This window comes from Molothrus aeneus, chromosome 2 (genome assembly GCF_037042795.1).
Source record: "Molothrus aeneus isolate 106 chromosome 2, BPBGC_Maene_1.0, whole genome shotgun sequence".
NCBI lineage: Eukaryota > Metazoa > Chordata > Aves > Passeriformes > Icteridae > Molothrus > Molothrus aeneus.
This window is the reverse complement of record NC_089647.1, coordinates 103,504,623-103,525,288: the sequence shown is the minus strand read 5'-3', so window position 1 is coordinate 103,525,288 and position 20,666 is coordinate 103,504,623. Positions and strand designations below refer to the sequence as shown.

At 47.5% G+C, this 20,666-nt stretch overlaps 1 protein-coding gene across 1 annotated transcript; it reads right to left on the bottom strand.

Moving 5' to 3' along the window:
* Nucleotides 1-14,525: 14,525 nt before the first annotated feature.
* SAT1 (spermidine/spermine N1-acetyltransferase 1) lies at nt 14,526-17,222 on the bottom strand. Its single transcript, XM_066571654.1, has 6 exons — nt 16,978-17,222; nt 16,805-16,856; nt 16,633-16,716; nt 15,383-15,484; nt 15,255-15,295; nt 14,526-15,038 (listed from the first exon to the last, which is right to left on the bottom strand). Exons 1-6 carry the CDS (start codon nt 17,041-17,043, stop codon nt 14,868-14,870), a joined length of 516 nt encoding a protein of 171 aa, XP_066427751.1. The 5' UTR covers nt 17,044-17,222; the 3' UTR covers nt 14,526-14,867.
* Between the last annotated feature and the right edge of the window lie 3,444 nt (nt 17,223-20,666).

Here is a 20,666-nt window from a genome sequence, read left to right as displayed (position 1 = left end):
GTGAGCTGGATGCAGTGCTCCATCACCAGCCTCAGTTTCTGGGGCATGATCCTGTAGTGGATGAGCTTTGCTGGATCTTCTGAAGGGAGGAGGATCCCAGCTGACTTGCTTGCAGTGTGCCTGGCAGATAGTCATGGCACAGCCTGAGCTGTGCTCGTGATCCCAGAGCCTTTGTGCCCAACTGTGAAAGGAGCAGTGGGGACAATTGGACAGCCTGGTCAGGGAACTTCTCTTTTTGTTTATAGTGTGATTGTAAACATTCACAAGACTCAAAAATTTGATTGAGAGTAAAGCTAAAGGGTGCACTTTAGTGAGTGTCCAGCTCTTTCTCAGCAAAGAAGTGGCAGCATGGGTCATTTGCTCCACCCTTTTTGGCTGGGGGGACAGAAGGCTGTTGGTGCAGTCCTTTACCCACGGGGGCTGTGTAGACAAGTACTGGAGGGCTGTCAGAGAGCACCTCATCTTTTTCCAGGGGCTTGTGCAACGTGCATTGTAAGGGAGTAGTGAGTTCAGCCCCTGCATGCCCGGATAAAAGAATAACCTCACAAGGAGAACTTAATTCTCTCTGCTTCGGCCGCTACAGAGTGGAACCACAGGACCCACCACGTCCCGTACCAAAATCTTCCAAAATCCGCTGTTCTGTGTCCCACTGCATCTGAACCTTCCATGTCTTTATCTGGAGTACCTTCGTTCAACTCCAGGGCGCAGCACCCGTGCCTTTGGGGAAGTTCAGTCGGTTTCTTTGAACTGAAAGTGAGCCACACGCTTGGCTGGGAGCGCTGAGGAGCCCTGGAGGAGCCCCGGAGCCTGCCGTGCCCCCGCTCCGCGGGCAGAGGAGGGAAGGAGCCCCGAGCAGGGCGATGCTCTCTCCCTGCCAGCTCACATCTTCACCCCAGAGATGGAGGAGAGCTCTCACTGCCCCAGGGAAGGGGGGAATGCTGAAGCACGAAGCCAGAAATGTCTCCGTGGCTGTATGCACGTACCAGCTAGCGATCACAGGCAGCCAGCTGGAGACGGCTCTCACCACCACAGTTTTGGCCCATTTAATTTATTTTTGTTATTGTTAAAAACGGTACACACAAACACGGGGAGTTTGTGTATCAATCCTCAGTGAAAAGAGATTCATCCCTTCCCCCCACCCCCTGCCCCAGATTAAGTTCACCAACGTCCTCTTTGTAAATTTAGCAAGCTTCAGACTCACTTCCTTTTGTCAGGAGACCTGAAAGAGCCATTTCCTGATTCGTACAGGGCTCTTGTATGCGCACACTAAGTGCTCATTCATGCCGTGAATCATAAAGGTAACCTCAGTTCAAAGCACTGCGCTGATACTTCGGCGTGGGACCAAAAGAAAAAAAAAAAGAGAGAGAGAGAGAAAAAAAAAAGAGTTTTGTAATTCAGCGCAGCGCGCGTTGAAGTCATCTTTGCATTTACTGAGGAGCGGCGCCAGGGGGGTTTTGCTCTTCTGTCTAAAAGGCATCGTTTACAAACTGGCTGCACTAAAACGGGCTGGTGAAAGCACCAAAGCCAGCCCAAAGGATTATGTTTACTGTCGTGTGCCAGGCTTGACACATTTTTCATATCCTGCCAGAGACGAGGAATGGCATCAGGAGCTGCCGCTGAGTCAGGCCGGGCCCCGGCTGGGCTCAGCACGGCGCCTCTCACCGAGCTCGGTGATGGGGCTGGGGAAAACTCAGCTCTGCCACGAGCGAAGGACTCACTCTCCTGCCTGAGGTTCACTGGCAGGTCAGCGAGGCACGGTCTGTTGTGTTTATCTCTCCTGTACTCGCCTCCGGGTTCATCTGACAATGAAAGGGATGAGCTGTTTCTGGCTGAAAGAAGAAAGAAATGTGCGCTACTCGCCTCTCTCTATCCCTGCCAAGAGGGAGCGCCAGCCAATTCATACATAACATTGGAGTCTTCTGCCATTTAGCAGCTTTTGCACAGCATCCAACTGTACAAGGACACGTCCCTGGGGTCAAACAAACTTTGGCTGTACTTCTGCCTTGATGAAGTAAGATCAGTATGATCTCTCCCTGTTCAAGAGAGCAAAATACACAGATGCTAAAATCAGCAACTGTGTTTTGACCAAGAAGAAAACAGTAAAGGGGAAGGAGGCTTAGCTTGTGGTAAAAAAAAGGTAACATAAATGCGAGTCCATCCTCTTTTACTACCACAACCCTTCTTGAACTCTTAAAAAGGCCAGATATTCACCAGTTGCTTTTAACCATTATTGCTTTTGCACTACTGTCCTATTTCCAGATGAGGTTAGCCTGCTATGGAGAGTCTCTTGTTTGAGGAATGTTAGAGGAGCAGTGGTGTAAAAGCACTCTGCCCTGGGCTAGTCAGCCCGGGGTGACTCACACCCAAAAGTAACAGAACTATGGGAGCAAAAAACCCAAATGATTTTAGGCTCCCAGTGGGTGAGGTAAAGTGCAACATGGATGTGCAGGTAGAACTCTACATACCTCAGGCCACAAGGCTCTGAACTAAGATTGTGATGTGCTGTGATCAAAGCCTGATTTTTGTCCTGGAAGGCTACTACCATGAGTAAATCCATAGCCACCACTTGTAAGTAAACTGCAACAAATAAAATCACAACCACAAAGGAGGTGTGAGGCGCTAATTTTAATTGGTAGTCCTGTGGGACTTCCTGTACGTTTGTATTTTCCTTGGGGAGTGAAATGCACAAGAGGAGCAGTTTTATTTGCACAAGAATTCTCCACTCTCTGCCTGCAGCTGAAAGACTGCTCTGCCTGCAGGAAGGCTGAGGAGCATTGTGAGACCCATCTGGTTCACCTGACAGCTCCAGAGGGATGCTCCTGGAAAAAAAGGAGAATTCTGCAACATCCTTCCTGACTGGAAAAGTGGGACTCTTTTTGATCCGTGCAGGGTCTCAGTGGCAGGATTCCTGGGCAGAAGATTCTGTAATGTTTTTGTACTTGATTGTTGCCTTAATTCCCTGCAACAACTTGTTTTGTCTCAGCTTTTTTGTCTTGCTGTGTTTGTGATCCCTCTCTCCGGTAGACTTTCCTGGCTTTGCCCAAAGCACCTCCCTGGCCTGGGGGTCCTGCCGAGGTCTTCTTTACATTTCCTCTCTCACCTCAGTCATTTTCTTGAGGAATTCTGGCACCTCATCATCCCTGCTTTCAAGGTTTGTCATATACAGATGCTCAAGCTCCTCATATATGATTATCACTTTCAGCTTTTATCACTTTGGAATTTTGGAACAATGTTTCCTTAAAACCTGGCCAATTAATATTTTGAGAGCTGGAAAACAATAGGCTCAGTCTTTTAAAAAATGTAATTTATTTTAAACATCAAGGTTGTGAGCCAGGTCAATTCTTAGTGATGATGGCTGTGCTGACCCCATGGCCTCATCTGACCCAGTGCAGGGGACCACAGCTCTGCAGCAGCATGTCTGGAGCACTCCTGGAGCCCTTATTCCTGCACATATGGTGTGTGGGGCCATGGGTGATGTCCCACATCAGCCACTGCTGGCACAGGTGCCTGCAGGTTGCCTCCCCACTCTGGAACAGCAGCAGATCTGGGTGGCTGTCCCTAAAATCCTGGAAACAGCAACTTTGCAGCACTTCTGGTGCCCTGCACCCTGAAAGGGTGTTGTTGTGCCTTGCATAACAGGGACTTAATCAAGGTTATGAGTGTTTATTTATGAAGAGGTTGGCATGGTGTTTGTTTTTCTAACATTCAGTTTCCTGCTCACGTGAAGGCAGCTACAGGAGACAGCTGTGCTGACAGGGGGAACACTGTGGTGCCCTTGGCCAGGTGAGCTCCTCAAACCTGACCTTCCCTCCACAGTGAGTGCAGGATGGGGACAAGAAAAAAAAGGAAAAGAAACATCAAAACAAGAGCGAGCAAACATGTGCACTATGGTTTCAAAAGGCCACAGTGAAAACCTGCAGTGGATTTTTTTATGCTTGCTCTCCATTGTTGATTTTCTCCCCACACTAGTAAGGATTGGTTTCTTACCAATCCCTTCCTCCTTTTTCCCCTTTCTTACTCCCAGCTCAGCAGTACAGTTGGAGGGGGCAACTCACTTCTCCCCAGGTTAAAGCTTAAGGGACATTTCTGTGGGGGATTTGCAGCTGTGTGAGAGGAAAACCTGTTCCTCCAGGATGCACAAAGCTGGAGATGGGAAGGCACCCAGTAGCACAGCCCTCCAAACCCCGATTTCACTCAAGCTGCTACAGTAACACCAAAGTCTTGTTATTGTATTTCATAATGAGTTGTATTTTGACTGCTATAGGTGATATATTCTTTAAACATTTTATTGTTTAAACATTTAAACTTCAGGAAAAGGAAAATAATTTGAGATTTTAAATAAATTTCATAGAGACCAACTTACTTGTAGCAAGGAAATCAAAAGGGGTCCTTGCTTCTGGGATGGAGATTTAGGCACTGATTTATTCACTTGATCTACTTCATTTGTCCTAAAAAAAGGAAGGAAAGAGACAAGCAAAATTGTGTTTATAAGAAAGAAGTTATCTGGGCCTTTTCAAGCATGCCTGTGCCATTACAGTGTCCTAATTCTCTTTAAGATTAACAGGCCTGAGCCATTGTTATCTTACTGAAAACATAACTAGACACAACAAATATGTCATATGATAATCCCAGTGCAGTGATGCTTTTGGATTGATAAATGTCATTAAACACTTTGCTGGAGAAGTGCACCAAATGTTTCTCCTGGGGCATTCTTGAAGGTTCCTTTTGATCAGGCTCAGCAGAGGTGAGGGTTTCCTGCCAAGTGCCAAGTTCCCTGGGCACTATTTACCTTCAGATGAGACATGGGATGAGGGGTTGTCACAGGGCAGGGAAGGACAGACAAAATCGAGTGTTGCAGAGCCTGTGACTAAAAAGAAACTGGCAGGTGCTGGGTGCCTGAAAAGAATTTTCAGGGCTCGTTTGCAGGAGGCGTTGGCAGCAGTGCTGGTGTGAGCTCACAGGGTCAGGCTGGGCTGAACTGAGCTGTCTTGGAAGGAGATGGCCCAAGGAAGGGTCTCAAGATGATGCTGAGCCCCCCACCCACACATCAGGTGACATGGGCAGCCTAGAGCACCACAGGACCTCCTGCCTTTTTCACAAAATAAAAGGCACAGGAAAAAGCCCAAATGGCACCCAGGCACTGCCCTCCAGGAAAAGAGAGGAGATGGGCTCATTGCACTGGAGCTGTGGCTCAGCCATTAGTCAGCCCCACCACAGGACTCTGTGGGATGTGGGCTCTCCTGCCATGCCAAACCCCTGTAACACCTCCAGGGAGGCAGGTACCAGCCAGTCCTTGCTGTGGGGACCAGGTCCTCACCCTGCTGGGACACACCCAGGGACACACTGGGGTTCCTGGTGGAATATGTCCTTTTTGGCTGGCCAAAGGACACGAAACATGGCACTTGACTGCAATGGGCAGCAATTTCCAAAACAGAGGGTGTAATACATACTTCTTATTGGTGGTTGTAACAGTCTCCTATTTAATTCTCTAGTCATACAGTTGTCTCAAGAATAAGACACTTACAATAAATTATTTTATATAAAAATGCAGTTTTTAGTGTCTTCAACACACTTTCTGCTGAAACTGTGAAACTGTTCTATTCTGCTCTGTTCTTTGTGATACAACAACACATCCTTGTGATCTAGTCCAACAGCCTGACCACTTCAGGGTGATCAAAAGCCAAAGCAGATTGCTAAGGGCATTGTCCAAATGCCTCTTAAACACTGACAGTCTTGGGCCATTGGCCACCTCTCTAGGAAGCCAGTTCCAGGGTTTGATCACACTCCTGCCAAAGAGGCTCCTAATGTCCAGTCTAAACCTCCCCTGATGATGCAGCTTTGAACCATTCCCACACATCCCATCACTGGATCCCAGGGAGAAGGGATCATCACTCCCCTCTCCAGGAAGCTGTAGAGAGCAACGAGATTGCCCTTCAGCCTCCTTTTATCCAAATATTGAACAGAACTGGCCCTAGAACTGAGCCCTGAAGAGCACCACTGGTGACCAAACACATGTAGACCCATTCACTACAACCCTCTGAGCCCTGCCCTTCAGCCAGATTTCACCCAGCCCACTGTAATCCCACTCATCCCACAGCTGGACATGAGCATTATAAATTCACTGCTACACCTTTAATGGATACTACTCAAAAAACTTATCATGATCAGGTGCAACTCATGTACTGTTCATGCACATTATCACTCAGGTACTAACTGTAATTGCTGTGAATGAAGTCAAGCTCCACTCAATGTCTGTGGGAAAAGTCTTTTAACTATGGCATTAACGGGGCAGAACAAGAGGAACTCACATACATGCGCTCACTCACACGGATGTGAGTCACACATAACTCTGAGACTATGTGATTAAATAAACTATGAAAAAAAGGGGATTTACTTAATGGTGTCAGCTCTGCTGGATGCCCGTGGAAGTTGTTCTCAGGTGTCACAGGGAAGGCTGATTTGAAGTCAGCCCTGGACATCCTGGCTGTACATGTCTGGCCTGGGGTGGTGGCTGAGTTTGAAGTGTTTTGGTAAAAGAGACTCTCTGGAAAAAATACTGATGTTTCATGCCAGCTGCATTGCAGAAAGCTGGTTTTGGGAAGACTTGCTGCTTCACTGCAGGGTGCTGTATTTCTTCACTTACAAAACCCAGTGTATGTTTTACCCATGTGAGACAGGGAGCCAAGTGTGCTGCTGTCCACGGCGCTGTAGCACACCCTTGGCCCTCATGCTCCAGTCTGAAAGTCTCTTCAGACAAGGCACTTCCCTGTCTGAAGAAGAAGTTTGAACTTCCTTTCCCTGTGATGCAGAGTAGCTGCTGAGGGGGCCAGCAGAGAGCAGAGCCATTGCCAGCCCTGCTCTGCCCTTGGCATGCCCAAAGGCCTGGGGAAGGATGAACCCACGCTTGCCCCCATGGCTGCCAGTGTTTGCCTCAGCAGGTTTCTCCTCCATCATGCTCCCACCATGTGGCCAGTGAGGCCACAGCTGTGACTCTGGCTGTGGTGTCCCAGCAGGCACTGAATCCTGACTGCCCAGCTCAGCCTCGCCGCAGAGAAGCAGGCTCAGACAAAGCCAGGCTCTCCTCAAACACTGTTTGCCGTGTCATGAGACTGCTGGGGCTCAGCCTTCCTGGAAAAGGGCGCAGTCTTGGCATTGGCTGGCGTGGTGTGTGCCTGTGTGTGTGTGTGTGTGTTGGCAGGTGCTGAGCCTGCAGGTGTCCCCCATGCTGCAGCCAGGCAGGTTTTGCTGGCTGCAGTCTCACCAGAAACAGCACTAGGAGGATTTGACACTTGGAGCTGTCTGTGGTTGTTTTCCCAGGCATCTCCTGTGGAGCACTCAGTGTGACCTTCAGTGTAGAGCAAATGCTTGGGTACCAAGGGTTTGGGAACAGCTCAGGGACACCTCTGTGCCCCTCTGTTCTGTGCCAGCTCCCACAGAAACTCCTCTGAAACATCCTGCAGCACCTGTGATGAGTGCTATTTAGAGCTGTGTAAGGCACCATGGTTGAGCCTGGAAAAGATAATGAAAGAGAAGGACCAGCTGCAAGTGCCCCTGTCCCCATAGTGTTGGGGCTTTGCACATGCAGGGCAGCCCAGCCAGATGAGGGGCTGTGTCTGCACTCTGGCAAGGGGTGAAGCCTGACCCAGCACAGCCCACAGCATGCTGGTGCTTCTAAACCTTTTATTGCAAGCTGCAAGAGCCTGAGGTGCATTTATATTTGATTTATATTCTTTACTTCTGTAAACAGGGGCACCTGATGCTTTATAACTTAAAGGAAAGGACTGCCACTGCTTGGATCCAAAAGGCTCAACAGTTTCCTTAAGAACAAACAGGAGATAATGTCACATCCTTCTCTACACCTCTACTTGCTTTTAGACCTGTGTAAAAGGACCTTTCATTTTTGCAATCCTGTGCTTATTGCAGAAAATACCCCAACTGAGAAACCAGATGTAGGCCTGTGTAAGGGAAGCCCCAGCTGCCCAAACTGCTGGAGAGGCACATGGCTATGGGTGCCTAGAAGCAAACCTGGCCCTGCCTTGGAGTGAAGGAGGGATGTCTGAGTATGTTGAGCTGTGGAGGTGAAAAGTGCTTTGGCTTTTAACAGCAGAAAATAGCTTGTTGACACCAAGCCCAAATGGCAAGTAAAGGAGCTCTGGGGTTCTGAGTCCCTGCAGAACTCCTGTAATCAAATTTCAAATTGTGGTCATGGCAAACCCAGCATGCAAATACAGAATAATTTTATTACTTTGTGCTGAGAAGGTCATCAACTCATGCCTATAAATCCTGAGTATTTGCTTACGTAATTTATTTTTGTTTTCCTTTGGGATTCTTTAGCCTTGTCCTGACTTCACTGTCATTTGGACCAGCTGTACTTTGTAATGCAGTGAACTTTGGTTTATCACCATGTTTTACAGTCTGGCAGTTTTACAGCTTTCAGAGAAATGTAGTTACATAAAATGGCTGTGCTTTCTTGCCTAGCTAAAGCATAGCCACTGTCCCTCAAAATTTCAGCTAGTTTTGGTTCTGTTTAAAACTGGATTAATAAGGTGCTATTTCTTTGATCCCAGCACTTGTTTCTGCCTTCATCTGCCAGTTCTGCTGTTGCTCTTCAGCAACAAATAATTCCTGTTCCTACACCACCAAATCCAAAATTAGTACTTGCTAATCCATTAAGTCATGGCTAATGACATCAATGGGAGGTAAAAATAATCCAGAAATTATCAATGTATCCCAAGAATATGCCTCTCAGGCTTCTGATTTTGTGAAATAAGTCTTACAGTTTGTTCTGATTACATTATCTGTAAAGAAAAAAGCTGAAACTGTCTCCCTTGATGCTGCTTCCTCTGCTGAGTGTGTGACTTCCTGTGGCAGGCTGTGGTCAGCCCCTGCACCTGGCCTCCTTCAGTGTTGCAGATCTCTTCTCTTGCCTCCTTTTTAATTTACATTTTCTGCCCCAGTGGCAAAGCTACACCTCTGTATGGAGGTTATGACCTCTAGGAGTGGTGAGGGCAGAGTTAGACCCATCTCTCTCTGTTAACTTTCAAAAAGACCCATCTGTGTACCTGCAACTGTAGCTGAAACACACTGAGGCAGGGGTTGGAAATGTTCTGGTACATTGTGCTAGGCCGTGGCAGGAAGCTGGCTGGGGGAGAAACCCAAATGCTGTCATGTGAACTGATTGCAAAAGGCACGAGACTACAGACCAAAACTACGAGTCTTGTTTCCTCCTGCACAAGGTGTGTGGTACTGTTTTTGTGTTGGTGACTCAAGTGGGCCAAATCTGGAAGTTCAGGGAGATCACAGAGAGCCCAGACTGGAGTTTGCTCATCATGAGAGCAATAAAGAAACTCTGTTCAAAGGTACCTCCACAGTGGTATCTGGGTGTCCAATTATAGTAGCCAGCTTTCCAAAGTCTCACCCTGAAGTTTTATCAGTGTGTTTTGAAAATAACACTGCAAATATCCAGTTACTTGGAAACACTGATGGGCTTTCATGTGGAAAGCTACCGTGTCTCTCACGTTTTTCCCTGTGTGGAGGAAAGTTTCTAGTAGGAATTCCAGGGATTCATGTCTTATCCCTGCACAGTGGGTTCCTGGGAGGTGATTGTGAAGATGTAAACCCACCTCATCATACTGTACAGCAAACTTTCAGTAGAGGATGGTGCCTGGTTTTGTCTTACCAAAGCATGTTATTTTTAGTCTGTTTTAGTGGTGAAAGGAAATAGTTCAAGAAAACGGAGGTTCCTTTTTCCTTTGAGTAGGTGTGACCATCTGACACCTGCTATATCAACAATTGAAATACGCAAAGTTTGGAACAAAATAAAGAGAACTATTTACCTGAGAGCAGTTTCTGAACAGGGTGTTTGTTTTCCATCCTCACAAGCAAATTATCCCCTGGGGCGTTTTGTTTCTTGCTTTGGCCTGAAGCAAATCTCTGAAATGAAACCGAAACTGGTTTGAAGATGGAATTTCTTCCCCCTCAGTCACTATTTTCAATTGAGGTGTGTACCTGTGCTTTATTCTGTTATCATACACAGAGTTTCTGATCACAGAAAAAGTCAGAGCTCGGCAGGGCAAGGCCTGAGGGTGGAGAGAGGTGCATTTCCCACGGCTGCACTGTGTTGGGCTGTGCTCCTGCCCCAGAGCCACATCCACCATCCTCAGCCTCACACCCTCTCCTCACAAGCTCCCTGTGGGGACAAGCCTGAGCTCCTGATGGGTACTGAAGCCCTCCATCAAGGCTGTATTTCCCCAAAAACGTCTGGACAGCAAAAAAAGTTAGCCAGGTCTTGGTGAGAGAAAGATGGTGAAGTTAGAGCCTGCTTTGAGTTTCCAGCAAGATTAAACATTAGCAGCAGGCTCGGTGCTGCTTTGCTGCTTGGTTTCAGACAACAGCTGAGACCTTCCTTTAAATTGCACCCACTTCTCTGACACCTGAGGTTAAAAAAATAAAATAAAATTAAGCAATCCTGCCCAGGCAAGCAAAACAACCGGGCACAGCCGAGTGTGTTGCGTGAGGTGTATTATTTAAATGCGCAGGTTTGGTCCCTCGGCCCGTCCGTCCGTGTGAGGGCCCGGAGCTCAGCTCAGCTTCCGCTCCCCGTGTGAGGGCCGCGGAGGGAGAGCTCAGGGAGCGAGCGCTGTGGAGAGGAAGCTTGAGCAAGCCGAAGGAAATAAAGCTCCTGGTCAGCTCAAAGAAAGGAGGCACGACACACACCCTTGGGCTGCCCTCCAGCCCGAGGCAGCGCTGCCTGGCGGGGATTCAGGCCGAGCTTTCCCGAGTCCCGCTCCGTACGGAGCTGGTGTCTGCCCTGAGCTGACACCTCGGCTCCCCGGGCCGGGCTCCAGGACGGCGACTCTCCCAAGGCAAAACACCGAGCAGGAATGCAGTAAAGCCCCCATGTGCTTTTTCACAAGAAAAGTTTGCATTGGCTTTTTGAATTACATCGACATCGAAGGCTCTGGACAAGAAGAGGGGAGGGGGAGGGGTTGTTTTTCTCACATATAATTTGTTTTAACTTATGTAGTCAAAAAAAGCCTCCTTCCACTATGTCGTCGCTATGGCTACGGCTCGGATCATTGTGCAGGAGCCTGTGAACAGGAAAAGGCCAAGCGGAGAGGGGGCGGCGAGCCCGGCGCTCCTCTGCACGGTCCTGACGCATCCTCCGGCCGCCAGTCTGTCCAAGGCCACCCTTCTGTCCCCACCCCATGGGAATGAGGAAACTCTGCCATTGCGAAACGTCCCGCTGGCTGGCTCAGCCTGAGGAGATCTTCCCGGGGCACGGGTTTGAGAGGGAGAGCGAGGAGGAGCTTTGTGCCTCGGCTGCCTGGAGATGTTATCAGCGCTGTAACACTCGCTGCCTGACTCTTGCCCGGAGGCAGGCTCGCTGCAGCCGGGCACGGCGCAGCGCTGGCAGAGCACGCTCCAGCCCTGGGCCTCTGCTGCCATGGCTCCCACAGGTGGGACACCAGCTGGTGTGGCTCAGCCCCCACCACAGGCTGGCTCTCAGCTTCGCCGTGTGGCTTTGTGGTCCTGGAACCGAGGAAAGTCACAGCAGGTGAGGTTTCTCCAGCACCTAAAGCCACAGAAAACACTCTGCTGCATGTCTCAGTTGTAGTTCCAGAGGCAATTTGGTCCTCCTGTAGCTTGAGGAAAAGTTACTGAGGGAATTTAAAATTGGTCTGTTCTTGACCCACGGCATTACCACATCACTGTTGGAGACTCTTACCAAAACTGTGAGAATTCTTCTGCTGGTTTTAAAAACCCTGCCTCTGACTAGGATCTCAGCAAAAGTCGTATCTGAAAGGTTGGTCCTTGCATTTCCTTTCAGGTGTGAATGTTTAAAATTATCCCCACTGGCTAGAAAACGTCTTCTCATTTAGCACTTGTTTTCTGTGACTGCCTGAGACTCCATTCCATCAGAATTCATTTAGAAAATGCAATAGTAAGCCACATTGGCAGAAGATGAACAAGATATGATAAACAATTTTAAATTGATTGAAAATTTGACTAAGCTGCTTACTTTTCTAATTATGATGCCTAATTAGTTAGCTTGTTCCATTCAGTCATGCAGCTTTGATAGCTTTATTGTGCTCCAGAAGTCTGGGGCCTGAGATTTAAGCTGGCCTGTCCTAGATATCTAATGAACTGTTAATTTCAAAATAAAACCACTCTTAAACTACTCTACTAGCAATCACCTTCTGGTCTGATAAATGGAGCCAGAAGCACAAGCTTAAAATAACTTCAAAACAGATTCCACTAGGACTGAGATGCAGGAGATGAGATGAGGTTAATGTAGCTCACAGAGTAACCAGTGAAGTTACTACCTCTTCACCAAGGAGAAGACACAACACCCTGATGCTCAGTGAGAACTGCTTGAGACCCTCTCCTCTTTCCCATTCTGCCTCCATCACCAGCTCTTGGGCTGGTTCCTTGGCTATGCTTGTTCTCCCTTCTTTTGACCTACTGAATTCCAGTAGAGAACAGAGTAGCAGCAAGGGTAGGGAGGTTTGTAACCTGGCATTTAATCTTCGGCCAAGCGAGAAACAGATTTCCACTCCCTTTGGGTAGGAGAGGGATTGAGCCTCGGGCTGCTGTGTGTGGTGTGAAGGCTGCCACAGCAGCTGAGGTGCTGCACACTGGGGTAGTCCTGGAAAGGGATGTTTCTTATGCAGAACCTGACCTGCTCAATCAAGGTAATTTTTGTGACAGATTCCATTTTCAGTCCAGCTGGAGTTAGTCCAGATAAGCCCTGGAACCATATCACAGGACCATAGAATGGTTTGGGTTAGAAGGGACCTCACAGGGCATGTCCTTCCAAGCTTCTCCATGGTCAGGGATGTCACCCACTAGACCACATTGCTCAAATCCAGCTTGGCCTTGAATGCTTCCAGGACTGAGACATCCATAACTCTGAGCAACCCATTCCAGTGCCTCACCACCCTCACAGTAAACATTTCTTCTTACTAGCTAGCCTAAACCTGCCCTCCTACAGCTTAAAGCCCTCTTGCCCCTGTGAAAGGTCCCTCTCGAGCTTTCCCCTTTAGGTACTGGAAAGCTGCTGGGTCTCCCTGGAGCCTTCTCTTTTCCAGGCTGAGCAGCTCCAGCTCTTTCAGTCTGTGTTCATGGGAGAGGTGCTCCAGCTCTCTGATCATCTTCATGGCCTCCTCTGGATTCACTCCAGCAGGTCCACATCCTTCTGACGTTGGGGACCCCAGGGCTGGATGCTGCACTCTGGGTGGGTCTCACCAGAGGGGAGCAGAGGAGCAGAGCCCCTTCCCCTGACCAGCTGCCCACAGGGCTTTGGATGAAGCCCAGGACATGGATTGTTTTCTGGGCTGCAAGTGCACATTGCCAAGACAATGTTGAGCTTCTTGTCCACCAATGCCCCCAAGGAAGAGCTACCTTCTGCTCTCCTCCAAGAGCGCCTCTATTTTTTATTAGTGTTCTCACTCTTGAAGCAACAGCTGACAGCCAAACCTCACACCTAGGCAGAGCTGGCACACTGCTGGCTACACATCAGCTAAAACCAAAAACAAAACAGAAAATAAGAACAGTTTCATGCACAGCTCTCTGTTGGGCCTGGGCAGAGCAATACCTTATTCTTAAAATTAGTGCAGCATTTCCCACGGCTGAAGCAGCCACTGCCCACTACTCTCCAGGATGAGGAAACATCTTCCATGTGACACATGATTTATGCAGTGAGCAACAGGTTTAAAACCTTGTTTTATTTAAACCAGTTTATGTTACAAGGCAGCTAAGTCTCTTCCCTTCTTTGAAGTGAAAGCAATGCTGGCCAAAAAAAGCCTTTTATTGCAGGGTTACCAGAGAGCAAAAGGAGGGCAGCACAAAGTTTGCAAGCATCCACTTTTGTCATCAGCTTATGAGATGTGCAAACACAGTACTGCAAAGTTGTTAATTTGTTTCAAAGACAACTAAAAAATTGATGAGCAGCATTGTTTTCACTTTCTACTGTATAAAGGCTGAAAAAAGAGGGCTGGTTTCCTACTGCTTAACACAGCACTTAGAGCTCAGCACAGCACTGAGGCTCAAAGGAAATGCTGAACCTGATCTAAAATCATGATCAGAAACACATTGCACCTGAATCATATAATTGAGCTGTAGATATACTTTCATTTCACATGACCAGTCAGAACCAATTTTTTGTTACTCAGGCCTTGAAACCACACCCGGATGGATCTTTCCCTTCAAGGCTGTGCCCTTCCAGCTGAGGTGCTCTGCAGGTAAGTGGAAGTCCCAAGCTCTGGACTTTCTGGGTCAGCTGTCCAGACAGCAGCAACCTCATTTAGGGACTCCAATCAATTGTACCTAAAAATATAGATCACAAGGCAGGATGCCCTGCACCACCAGCTGCCACAGGCACACAAGTGCCCTTTTATTATCCCACTGGGACCATGGTAAATCATTTAACTTGTGAGAAGGCTGACACCAAGCCAGTCTTTTGTTAATCTGTGTGTTTTTTGATGGAAAACTTTATATGAGAATTGAAGTCAAAACTACTGCCATGAAGTGAAAACACTATTTTATTTTTATAAAAGGCAATAATTAAAACAAACCCTACCAGTGTGTACATTGTACACATTTGAATGACACTTACAAGAATGAAGTCTCCATATACAGGGATTACAAGCCCACACTGGTAAAGGATGCAACACAAGCACATACTGAACTTCACAGATGCCTCAGCTCCAGAACACAGTACCATTACTCTATAATCACACCTGCACTGTCATTATTAGCATCCACACTACTTTATTCCACTACAAACTGTACATAGACAGAAAGCAAGGAGTTTATTCAGAGAGCACATATATTCACAGAAAACATTTATTTGCTGGAATAATCTCTCACTCTTCTGCTGCCATCTTCAAGAGATACTTCTTGTCAATCTTGAAGAGCCTCCAGCCCTCCTCGGTGGACAGATCCGAGGCGCCCCTTCTCTTGTAGAACCTGATGGAGGGTTCATTCCACTCGGCCACGAGGAAGTGCATGCTGCTGCAGCGGCACTTCACAGCCACCTGCAAACCAATGCCACACGGTCACAGTGCCCAGGGACAGCCCCAGTGACAACCAGCCACATTACTCACAACTGCACACCACCACAAGTCACTGAGTTCATGCCAGCAGCCACTGCAGCATTTCTCACAGTTTACCAGACTCTAGGCAATGTGTTAAGCTGTCTAGAGTCCTGCCACCTCCTTTAGTTCTTGTCTAGACTTAGCACTTAGACATACCTGACTCAAGTTCTTCAGAATTTCTGACCCAATACCAAGTCCTAAAAAAAACCAAAAAACAAGAAGCTTAAGTTTTAAATCTACAGAAGCCCTATGGGTAGTAACTCATCTAATTCTGCAATAGGTACCTCTGTACTCAGCCATCACATAAAAATCTTCTAGGTACAGCAGTTTTCCAATCCATGGATCATAAGTGAAGTAATACATGGCAAAGCCCACAACGCATGTTTCTGAAACAAAGGGTGTAACTTCAGCCAGAGAGAATTTACAAGGTAAAAATACTAAGTTTTACATGCATGTTTAAACATACAGATTCTCTGAGACATGCAGACATTTGATACTAGGTTACAATTAAAAATAAAGTTTGCAAATAAGCACACAATTGAAAACACAAGTTCTGACAAATTTGGATCAGCCTAATAAAAAAAAAGATTACTCAAAATCCTCAAAAGCACTGTCATAGTAAGTGCAAACATGGCCTTTTTCTACAAAATAATGCACACTCTACTGATTCATTTCCAGTCTGGAAGACAAGTAAATATTTTACACAGCACCTCACAATCTAGATAATTGCCCCAGCTCTTCTCCCTTAGGAATCATTTGTCAAACCCTGATCCTTCCATGTATATTCCTCAGTAACTACTGTTCCAGAAGGCCTATTTACAGGCCACCTTTACAGCAGCATTTCAAGCGCTTCCACTGAGCATCACACTGTTTTCTTTACCTTCAGCACCAGGAAGTCAAGATAAGTAAAGTTGCAGCTTCAATTTTAACTCTGTGGGCTCAAGAGAGAAGAGAAACCAACTCTTCCAACAAGCGCCCACTTGGACATAAACCCTGAGTATTTTAACTACATCTGCCATAACACTCTGCACATACTCTAAGAGAAGCGTGCAAACAGGTTTCTGCCATCTACTGTGTCTTTGGTAAAGGTTTGGGAATAGCACTTGTCCCTGTAGGCCTTACCTCATATTATGATCATCTACTTTATTGTGTAACGGATCTTTTAGTTACCTCCCCGCCCATCCATGTACACAGAAGGGCCATGTACATGGCGAAGCTAGAGACTGTAACCTGAAGATTGGGGACAAATTAAAGAAAAAAATGTGATTCAACAGAATTACATAAAGGTAAGTCAGGGTCAAACAAGAAAAGCCATTTAATAATCGGAGTCAAGCACATTATGTTATACCTGATCTCCCATGCTTCCAGGATTAGCAACCACTTCAGCAGAGTATCACTATACATTATTGAATTTTAGCAGTTAACCTAGTCCTCCTACCCCAGTCCATTGGTGGAACATCATCTACAATCATTAATATTAAGCAAATGATGCTTGTGTATTTAGCGTCCAAAAGTAAGTATCAGGAAGCCTCACCTTCAGACGACCACTGGTCTTTAGGCACTTCTGCAACCAGACAGTGGTAGAAAGGGTGCTCGCCAAAACCATCCTCAAGCAGCTCTAGAAAAGCAGAATACACAGGCACCTGAGCCACAGGCGCTATCATTCGGCCGCCAGCCGGGTGGCCTCACTCCTGCACCCTCCCTACCTTTCTCAGTTAGCACCACCTGGTCCTCCATGTCCTCGTATTTCGCCAGTTCCTGGAAGAGAAGGAGGATGTGAGCGGCCTCTCCCCACCCCCCGTCCCTTCCGCAACAGCTCGTTTTGTTTTGTTCCGGCACCGGGCAGCGCTGCCCCCCCCGCCGCGCATTCCGCCCGCACCTTGATCAGTCGCAGCAGCTCGGGACAGTCCTCGGGACGCGCGGCGCGGATGCTGAACGAGGCCATTTTCGGCGACGCTTCCCCCTGCGGCCCCCTCGGCTGACGAGTCCCCGGTGTGTGAACAGGAGGAGCAGCTGTTTCTTCATTCGTGTCCCGGGCGCGGCGGCCACCTGCGGTCAGTCAGGCTGCGAGCATGTCCCGGCGGCGTTCGGCTGCTGGCGGTCCCGGCTCGCTACCGCTGCTTCCCCGGCTCGGAGAGTGCAAGCTCGAGTTTCGGCCGCCGCATTTAAAGACGTCCTCGCCCCGCCTTCCCCACCACCAGCCAATAGGAGCGCCCGCGGTGCTCGCCCTCAGCCAATGGCCGCGCCCCTCCCCGGAATGCTGCCCGGGCCTGCCAGCAACAGCTGCGGCCGTCTTGTGACTCGCCCTCCCCCCCTCCCTGCTCCGTGCGCGGCGCCCCCTGGCGAAGCTGGGCGGCGCCGCAGGCGAGACCCCGGCGGCTCTCCGTGGGCGGCGGGACCGGTCCTCGGGCCCCCCGGCACCGCCGGCCCTGCTTCTCCCGGCACCGCCGGCCCTGCTTCTCCCGGCACCGGCTGCCGCGGGACCCCGAGAACTGAGCCCGACAGTGCCCTCAGCTCAGGGCTCTCCCTGCGCGGGCGCTGTCTAAGGGCCGTGGCGCCGCCCTGGCCGCAGAGCGCGGGGCGGGTTTGGGGCAGTTCGTGCACCGCTATGGGCAGAGAGGGAAAAGAGCCTCGGTGTTTGCGGGAGACGCGGAGCAGCGATCCGCATCCAAGCCGGGGCGCGGGGGAGCGTGTCTAGCACCCAGGTACGCCCCCGGGCAGGAGCGGCCTTACGGAGAAAGGTTCCAACCACTGAAGTTTAACCTTGGGACTGGGATGTTTCCCAGGCTGGAAACCGTCCCACCGTAACCCGCCTGACTGGAGGGGAAGGGGCTGGGCTAGGAGAAGCGCAAAGCAGGGGGATCTGCCAGGAGTCTGCCGTAAGGGAGGCTCCGACGCCATCCCAATGGAGGTATGGATGTCACTGAGGAGAAAGGTGGGCGTGATGAGGAAAATTCCATCTGAGTAGACTCAACAACATGACTTTGGAGTATGAGAGGATGGAGGAATTATCCTGAGCCCTGTGCTACCTCTGGATATTACCTAGAGATACTGCTGGATGCTGAGGAATGAGCTGGATCATGATATCAATGACCGTGGGGTCCGCGGACCTCCAGCTGGGCCATGCAGAGAAGTGCAACTCTTTGCAATATGTGTGGTTTTCTTTTCACCCTCTTCTATTAGCTGTGCCACTATTAGCTATTCTTAGATATTGTAAAGGAGCTCTTTATCTTTAATTTAGCTTAATTTGACTTGTTTTAAGAGTGGTTTGGGATATGGGAAGACATTAAGTTAAATCATGCTGTGACTCTCACAACACCCCCCCATTTTTTCATGTATCCAACAAGCTACAAGGTTGGCCCTCACTTAGACAGAGGGACCAGCATGGAACACGATACTGCAAGAGGATTGTATAAAGAAGTGTGTATAAAGTGTGTATTCGTGGGGCTGGTGCTAGCACACAGTGGAAAGTGCCTGAAGGCCTGGGAGAGTAATTTAGCATTTATGCAAACACCCTAACTGGCTTGCTTTACCCTCTACTGGAGCAAGAACAGAGATGCCCAAAGAACAGAAGTGTTTCCATATCACTAAGCAATCACCAGTGGCTAGTTAAAATTTATTTCATGAGTGAGTCTGGAAATCCCTCAGGACAGGGTGTTTAGTAGGGAGACTCAATCTGAATAAACTACCAAAGAACAGACTCAGCTTAACAACATACCTTTAACGAATACAGATATTTTCATTCCCTAGAAATGATTAGACTGGAATCAGAAATCGGAAATACTGTTTCTGTGAGAGACAACAGCCTTTGTGTTGTCTCAACTCTCTTTGTTTTGCATTTCACAATGAGGAAGTCACACTATCAGGAAACCTACTGCTGTGTAAGAACACAAAGTGCCTGGTTTCTTTCTTCTCAAGTCAGAAAAGTCACATGATTTAGAAGTTGAAGTCTCAGCAAAAAAAGACCCAAACATTTTCTCCCTTGACTGTTTTTGAAAGTCCTGCTTTAATGTGCTCGGAAATATGCTGATATTGTGTTGCTCAAGATAATACAGTTAATTTGATTTAGCTTTCAAATTCACAAGGCAGAAGGAAAAAATATTAAAAAAAATTCATGATGTGTCAAAAAGTTTCATTAAACAATAGGAAATGCATAGAATTTAGTGAAAAAAAAATAAAAATAGCTAATTAAGGTATCTAGATCTCAGAGACTATAGTACAATTACTTAGTTATTTATTATTAGGGGAATTTTCCCAGAATAAGTAAGTTTAATAAGAATGGTAAGAATATTTTACAAAAAGGTTCCCAAAGAACTCAGTTTGTGAATTAATCAGACTGATTGGGCATGTGTTTTACAGCTTCTTCCTTTTGTCTCTGGTCTGTTTATCTTTGAGCAGGTTTCATGTCATCTTGACATAGCTGAGGCCAATGATGAAATCTTTAATGACCTGCACAGGGCTTGGATTTTATCCTTCAGTGATCACAGCCTGCTATCTGCCCTTCTCTCCAAGGAATGAGTAGTGGCAAGTCTCCTGAAAAGGATCAACATTTTTTTTAAATTGTTCAAATATGTGTACTGGCAGGTGGCTAGCAAATGTGTTTAAGGTAAACCAATGTTGAAATAATCTGTTATAATGAAATATGCATTGAAGTCTGGGTTAGCTCTTCTGTACCAGCCAGCAGCTGCTTCCATGCAGAACCTGCTGACTGTGAATCCATCTGCATTTCCAAGAGGGTTGGACTTTGGTGTTTGAGATGATAAAATAGAACTATCTGAAATGTGCATAATTCCTATTATTCTTACTGTGTCTTTTCCCTAAATATTACTCATAAGAGGAACAGAAAAATGTGCGCAAAATAGCAAGCGGCACTTTCTTTTTTAGCATGCAACAGGAACTTTTATAAACAGCTGTTAATAAAAGTACGGGGAGTGTTATGTGGTGACTGAGGCAAGTTCTCCCCACATCCTGCCTGGAGATGGAGGGCTTTTCTAGTCTGAAGATACAGGAAACAGCCAAGCCAGTCCCCCCAGATCCTTTCACAGCAATGCAACTGAACACTTTATTCAGAGAGTTATGGGACGCCATCTGCACTTGTATCAAAAGCATGTTTTTATTTGCATCTAAATTTTCTAATGTTCTCTTTCCTTGGAGGAGGGACAGAAAAGCTCAAAGTAGGCACCAGCTTTCTTTCTTTACTGTTCAACTAATCAAACTCTCTTCCCCTGTTCTAATTTTTGATTTCCTCCTTTGGTAGGAAGATTCCCTGCATTCCTGTATGGATGCCTCTCTCATGCCTCAGAGGTTCTCTGTAATAAATAAGAGGAGAAGGAGAAAAACTCCTTGTTCCACATTAAAATGTAGTGAATTAACGATTTTTGATTGTGCTAATAAATTTTTTCCAAGTATTTCAATCCAAGTTGTATGTCCTGTCAAATCTCTGGAGCAACATATAGAAAGTGCAATTAATATTCAGTATTGACCTATAATTTTTCATGAGTTTGGACATTTGGGATTCTCTCATCATTTTCCACTGGTCGTTTTTTTCCTAATCCTTAGACCTTGTGT

Bases quoted from the DNA above. Each gene is read 5' to 3' on its own strand.
- SAT1 (XM_066571654.1), bottom strand. From the start codon at position 17,043: ATGGCCTCGTTCAGCATCCGCGCCGCGCGTCCCGAGGACTGTCCCGAG. The intron at 15,296-15,382 runs GTACCTATTGCA...GGTTTTTTTTAG, and splicing joins TGTGATGGCTGAGTACAGAG to GACTTGGTATTGGGTCAGAA. The intron at 15,039-15,254 runs GTATGTCTAAGT...ATTGGTTTGCAG, and splicing joins TTCTGAAGAACTTGAGTCAG to GTGGCTGTGAAGTGCCGCTG.